General features: G+C 42.3%; 1 protein-coding gene across 1 annotated transcript in view; it reads right to left on the minus strand.

Moving 5' to 3' along the window:
- Window positions 1–6,287, minus strand: part of LOC111151962 (tetratricopeptide repeat domain 26) — a 44,893-nt gene extending 38,606 nt beyond the window's left edge. Inside the window, exons 1-3 of the mRNA XM_022510211.1 lie at window positions 6,208–6,287; window positions 2,778–2,870; window positions 465–579 (exon numbers count right to left, since the gene is read on the minus strand). Coding sequence (XP_022365919.1) covers window positions 465–498 — 34 coding nt within the window. The 5' untranslated portion in view covers window positions 499–579; window positions 2,778–2,870; window positions 6,208–6,287. The remainder of the gene's footprint in view (window positions 1–464; window positions 580–2,777; window positions 2,871–6,207) is intronic.
- Window positions 6,288–7,347: the final 1,060 nt, after the last annotated feature.

Genomic DNA, 7,347 nt, shown 5'->3' on the forward strand with positions numbered 1-7,347 from the left:
TTAAATTTTATTTTAAAGTAATTTCTACACCCAACATGGGGCTTGAACTTACAAACCCCAAGATCAATAGTCACATGCTCTACCGAGTGAGCCAGCCAGGTGTCCCTATTTTCTAGTTTTCTAATTATGCTTGGTTTTTCCTCAGTAAAAAAAAAGGAATTAAATATGTTTTAAAATCTCCAAAATAGGGGCACCTGGGTGGCTCAGTGGGTTAAAGCCTCTGCCTTCGGCTCAGGTCATGATCCCAGAGTCCTGGCATCGAGCCCCACCTGGGGCTCTCTGCTTGGCAGGGAGCCTGCTTCCCTTCCTCTCTCTCTGCCTGCCTCTCTGCCTGCTTGTGATCTCTGTCTGTCAAATAAATAAATAAAATCTTTAAAAATATATATATATATAAATAAAATAAAATCTCCAAAATAACTCATACCATTAGTGATGAATACTGGATATTAAAAAGGCCATTTTACCTTTAAATCCGGCGGCTTCAGCTTGTTTATACATTCCAAGAAAAAAGTAGGTACAGGCTAGGTTCACCCAGACTTCAGGATTGCAATTTTCCTCCTTTGTCGCATTTTCATATTCCTGAAATATATATTAAGCAGGGCTCTCACTTCAGCAGTAAAGCAATCAATGACCCATTTCTCTATAGTGGAACAGAATTTCTTACTGAGATTGGGCAACTTCACATTTAGGGATCCTATATGCTCCACTATCCTGTACCTTCAAGGTTAAATACTAAAGTTACAAATCAATCCTACCCATGGTGGGTGGGGGAGTGGGGCTGTTGTCCACAAAACCTTTTTTTTTTTTAAGATTTACTTATTTATTTGAGAAAGAGAGAGAGCGAGAGAGAGAGCGCGCAATGCATACCCAGGGGGAGGGGCAAAAGGAGAAGAGAATCAAGCAGACAGCAAGCTGAGTGCAGAACTGGACGCTGGGCTCGATCTCACAACCCTGAGATCATGACCTGAAACAGTCTGACCCTTAACTGACCGCGCCACCTGGGCACCTGTTTTCCACGTTAAACTTGTTCCTCGCCCCCTCCTTTTAACAGTGATATGGGCTAATAAACTGCAGAAATGAAAAGTAACTGATATATTTTATTTTTGCTAACTTAAAAAGATAAACAAGGGGTGCCTGAGTGGCTCAGTCAGTTAAACCTCCAAATTTTGGTTTTGGGATGGAGCCCCGCATCTGGCTTTGAGTTCAGTATGGAGCCTGCTTCGGATTCTCTCTCCTTCTCCCTCTCCACCCCATCCCCTCAAATAAATAAATAAAATCTTAAAAAAAAAAAAAAAAAGAGGGATGCCCGGGTGGCTCAGTCGTTAAGCATCTGCCTTCGGCTGGGGTCATGATCCCAGGATCCTAGGATCGAGCCCCAAAGTGGGCTCCCAGCTCACAGGGAGCCTGCTTCCTTCTCCCTTTCCTCCCTGTTTGTGCTCTCTCTCACTATTTCTCTCTCTCTCAGATAAATAAACAAAATCTTTACTTCTTAAAGTTTTTAAAAGATTTTATTTATTTATTTGACAAAGAGAGTGAGTGTGCAGGTAGAGGAAGAGGGAGAAGCAGGCTCCCTATGGAGCCAGGAGTCCCATGTGGGGCTCCATCCCAGGACCCCGGGACCATGACCTGAGCTGAAGGCAGACGCTTAAGTGACTGAGCCACCCAGGCACCCCATAAACAAAATCTTAAAAAAATTTTTTTTTAATTGAAGAAATAAAGGAAAGCAAGGTACTTCACAAGAAATGCATAGGTTCAGTTAACTTAAAATCTAATAACCTTAATATACTACAAATATCACTTCATTCTAATTGTTTTCTGGCTTTATTTATTTGGCTTTACATTTTAAAAAGACATTTTCTTCCTGCCAAGAACACCTTCTGAGATTCCCTTTGTCAACTATGTTTTCCATATACTCTTATTATTTACCAGTCTATACCAGATAGCTTTGTTTCTTTTTCTTACTACATTTGGGCTCTCTCCTCTATATCTTTCACAAATTCTACCAGCTTCTATTCTGTCCTCATATCTTCTCTTTGCCCTCACTGATTTTGCTGTTTTTGCTCTTCGTCATACCTCCTCATTACGTGATCTTGGATACTTTCATTTTGGCTATGCATGTTCTATAAATATCCTTGGATTACAGTTGGGGGGTAAGGATACATGGAAACGTTTAAACAACTTCATCTATGCTTTAAAAACTGTTTGAAAAAAGTGAACTATAATTTTATCTAGATTCATATTCCTATAGATTGCTCATTACATAGGTGCTGTTTACAACAATGAAGAAAAAAACTTTCAAAACTCAACTTGCACAAATATAAAGATAACATTTCCTATGCCTAAAATTAATCAAGCAAAATAAAAATGAACTTCTTTTGAGAAAAGCATCATGGAAATTTTATCAAGAGGGTTCATTTCTCTTCTTCTGAAAATTTCCCTAAGAAATGCTAATATTAATATTTTGAACAATCTCATTAGTATATATCTAAAAGCAAAGAGAAACAAGATATATATAATACAGATATATATGTATATATCTATATATATATTTGAACTTATATAGAAGATTTCTGAAGCAATGCATCAAACAAGAGCCAGTGGTTGCCTCTGTTAACAAAGAAATAGGATTGTGGAAGGCAAAGAAGTGATGTTTTACTTTTTACTTTGTTCCCTTCTGGATTGTTTGAATTTTACAAGGAGCACAAATCATTATAATACGAAGCTTAATAACTTTTTCAAAATCCTTGTGTTGCAATTTTTTTTTTTTTTAAACTAACCTCCAAAGCTCTCTTGTAGTCACCCAGGTGAAAAGCACAGTATCCAATCCACAGATTAGTATCCTCTTCTTGTTCCCCAACGTGACGTTTGAACTTCAGGTTAAAATTTCAGAAAGAAAGAAAGTGAGGGGGGGGGTAAAAAGAAAGAAAGAAAGAAAGGGGGGTAGAAAGGGAGGACGGAAGGGAGGGAGGGAGGGAGGGAGGAAAGGAAGAAAGAAAGAAAGAAGGAGGGAAGGAAAAAAGAAAGAAGGAGGGAGGGAGGAAGGGAGGGAGGGAAAGAAAGACAGACTTTGAATAAATCATCTGTTTAAAAAACTGCTGTGTTGGGGCGCCTGGTTGGCTCAGTCAGTGGAGTGTGTGACTCTTGATCTTGGAGTTGTGAGTTTGCATCCCACACTGGGTGTAGAGATTACTTAAAAATAAAATCTTTTAAAAAATTAAAAACAAACAAACAACACTGCTATGTTAAACTACCGGTAAACAAATCAGCAAGGAAATTGCAAGTAACAGAAGTAAGACAATACTGTTTAATTAAGCCTATACCTAGGGAACTCAGCACAATTACTCCCCCCTCCAACTTTTTTTTAAGTAGACTCCACACGCAGTATGGAGCCCAGCTTGACCTCATGGGGCTTGAACTCATGACCCTGCAATCAAGACCTGGCCTGAGAGCGAGTCTGACGCTTTACTGACTGAGCCATCCAGGCGCCCCAGCACAATTTCCTTCTAATCATCACAGAAACGCTTATTTTTTTTGAATGCTGCAAAAACTAACAGAATATACATTCCACTTATTCCAGGAAGCATCATCAAATGCTGGAAGAATGGCTGCTGCAGAGCAACTGAAACAGGCTATGTTGAAACAATATGTGTAACCGTACGATGGTCTCAATTCTTTCCAATGTTAGGAATGAAAAGAATTTTAATGTTTGCTTTATACATTACTCAAGAAAACTATAGCACAGACATATTATTTCTTAGATATTCACAAGATGAAAAATCTAGTTCACTTAATATTTCCAGTTGAAAGAAACATATATTTTCAAATATTTCACCTTTGTTTTCCTGGATTAACAGACATCTTATTCCAGAAAGTATTTAAGAGTTATCCCCCTAACAATTCCGGGGGCTATTAAGAAACACAAGATTTAGGCAAAGTTTCTGATGCCAAACACCTGAAGGTTAGAGAGATTAAGCAATGAACTCAAGACCACCACAGCCAGTGAGGGCAGTAGCAGGGACCACCACAGTCCACTGACTCCATCACCTGTGTTCTCACCCTCCATGTTCTACTGCCTTCCAACGCACACATCAAACCTGTCCCATTAGCACACGCATACATTTATTCATAGGTACCTTTCACTGAGAATAAGCCATTAAATCATTCTGTTACTCTTAAATAGACTTACCAGGGCCTATAAGAATTAGGGATATTGAGAAGACTGGACTAATTTATGTCCATTGTGAAAAACTATCCCAGCCAACAGAAGTCCTGCTTTGGAGGAAAACGATGAGGCCTTGAAGGAGGAGTTTGAACTCCCATGATAAGGTGAGAGTTTTCCATTCTACAGGCTGATACACAAAAAACTGGTTAAAAAAAAATTAAGTAGGGGGGTGCCTGGGTGGCTCAGTTGTTAAGCATTTGCCTTCAGCTCAGTCATGAGCCCAGGGGCCTGGGATCGAGCCCCACATCGGGCTCCCTGCTTGGCGGGAAGCCTGTTCCTCCCTGCTTGTGTTTCCTCTCTTGCTGAATCTCTCTCTGTCAAATAAATAAATAAAATCTTTTTAAAAAATTAAATAGGGAGTGAACACCTATTTATAATCATTCCCACAGAACACTGGTGCCTTGACTGTTACAAGATGAAGACAACCATTAATACTTCCTGGTCTAGGATAAGAACTTACTCCTGTAGTTAACACCATAACATTACAAGTCTTCCTTTCACAAAACGCTGTAGATCTGAGGACAGTGCCTTAAGTCTGAAGAAATTCTTATTTGAAGTCTCCCTGAATTTGCTTCAGGAATTGCCTGGAACCATAGGAAAGCTCATGAGACCCCCCCCCCCCAAAGCACAGCAGTACTGATTCCTATTCCCGTACACCATGGCACTTTAACCACCCACCTAAGAATAAGCATAGAACAGAGCCTCCCTGATAACTTAAAAGCAGTGTGGGATTACACAGTAAGGAAAATGTGGTCATCGTCTTAAAGAAAAGAGAGAAGAGAAAGGGGACTGATACAAATTAGACATATAACTACCACTTAGTCCACTGATTTACAGAGCTAGAAGGTCTTTCCAGGTCAACTTCCCCACTTTATTTATTTCTTTAAGATTTTATTTACTTATTTATTTGAGAGAGAGTGAGAGAGAGAGCACGCGCGCGCGAGCATGAGTTGGGAGGGGGCAAAGGAGGGGAAAGAGGGAGAGGGAGAAGAAGACTCCCCGTCAAGCAGGAAGTCCGACATGGGGCTCAATCGCATGACCCTGAGATCATGACCTGAGCCAAAGGCAGACGCTTAACCAACTGAGCCACCCAGGCGCCCCCAACTTCCCCACTTTGAAGATGAGAATGCTGACACCAAAAAAGCCAAACAAAGTTCTCGAAAGCAGAGCTAATGAGAAACAGAAGACTGTACATGGAAGACTGAGAAATATATAAAACTAATTAAAACAATTATTATTGATAGATTACAAGTACTGATAGATTACATATAGCCGGAGTAGTGCTTTGGAGAAATGATGGGCACCACACAACCAGACTGTGCTGTCAAAACTCTTCTCTTCATTCTTTGGTGTGCCCCTTCATCCTCCTACAACATGTGATTCCCACAAGGCAGCTTCTCAAAGGGTAGTATCCTTGGACCACCTACATCAGAAGCACTTGGGCCACTTGTCAAAAATGCAGGTTCCTGAGCACCACTGCAGACCCATTTGGAAAGAATCAGAATATCTAAGGCAGGAGTCCAGGAGTATACATTTTAATAAGCACCCTAGGTGATCCTGATGTGTATCAGAAGTTGAGAACTACTGCCATAGAGATTTGAAGTATTTTCTGAAGATACAGTGTTCTAGACAATAAGCATGAAGCATGGTGGTATTATATAAATGATCCAGACTTTATAACATATAATAGGAATAAACACTGTGTGAACTGATGCTATTTTAAATGTCTCTCCATAGTTTTAGCTGAATTCACCGTAGTGGGACTAGACGTAACCCAAAGTGTCCTTCAAGAAATAAGTCTGTCTTCTTAGTTCATCTTTAATCAGGTCTATCGTTAACACGGAATCAGCAGTCTGTGCCTGACTAGATTTACAGGAAGCCCCCCCTCCCCTCCAAAGCGCCCACCTGTTCCAAGAGCACAACAACCGGCCGGCGTTCACCCGAGCATTCACCCCCTTTAAGAAGCAACCTGCTTTGCACATTACCTCCAGTAGGGTAATAGCTCCAGTGAAATCTCTTTGCGAAAGTAGCTCCTCTAATTTCGGAATCTTCCTACCTTTCTTCTTTCTTTTGTCGGTGTGCGGTAGGTCCCCGCCTACAGCAGGTTTGGCCCTTGAAAGCATCTGTGAAGGAAGCAACGAAGACAGCTGTGTCATCGAACTCCGATTGTCAGTTTTAAACGTGGAGCCACAGCTCCAGAATCTGCAAGTCAAATTTTTACCAACGAACCTCAGGGAAACCCGTTCAAGCTCTCGGTATCACCGTATTTTACTGAAAGGGCCATCACCCCGCACTTGAGCTGAACCCAACGATTACCACACCTAATCTTCTTTATCAATTCATTCGAGCGGGCTAAGCGATGCTTTCGCGCAGCTTCTGTCATCTCCGCCTTTCCTCGATCTGCCTTCCACCCCCGTGCGGAGAAACGGAGAAGCAGAGGGAAGAAAGCTTCGAGGTGTTTACAGTTGCATCCCTGTCTCCCGTGAGAACCGGGGTAAGGCTGGGAAAGCATCCTCCGCTGACACTCCTAGACTTCACCCAGAAGTGTGCTGGGAACCTCCGATCTCCGGTCCTAGGTTCCACTCAAGGTTCTCCCTCACTGTTCAGAGCCACTAACCATCTTGGCGTTGGTTCGGTGAGCCCCTTTCCGGGACCGACAGACAGGAGAGGCCCAGCCTCAACGCCTCACGGCGTGCACACAGCTCTCTTCGTCTCCACGGCAACCCGGCGGGGGTGGGGTCTGGTTCGTCAACGAGAAGCGCTCTCAGGAGAACAGATGCCCACGGCTATTTGGTTCCGCCCGACTCCATCGCCGAAGCAGTGGAAGTTCTTCTCTTTGAGGAGGAGAGGCGTCGTTCTGGGTTCTGGGAGTGAAAGTTTGTTTCTCTACTTACGGGTTTGCATTAAGAAAAAACGAATTCGATCAGCATGCTTTTTCAAATACGAGTTCCTGGGGAAAGTCATTTTGAAGGACCACTTCCGATTTGGACCGTGTTGGGCTCCATAGCAACACCCGGCGCTGACTGGCACGTGATCCTGGGCCACGGGACTCCGGGAAGCTTAGAAAGAATCGCTGAACCGAGGAGTTGGCGTTTATGGGCGGGAGTTCACCAAAATACAATTCC

Source organism: Enhydra lutris, unplaced genomic scaffold, assembly GCF_002288905.1.
Source record: "Enhydra lutris kenyoni isolate GAN:26980312 unplaced genomic scaffold, ASM228890v2 scaffoldscaffold27, whole genome shotgun sequence".
Lineage (NCBI taxonomy): Eukaryota > Metazoa > Chordata > Mammalia > Carnivora > Mustelidae > Enhydra > Enhydra lutris.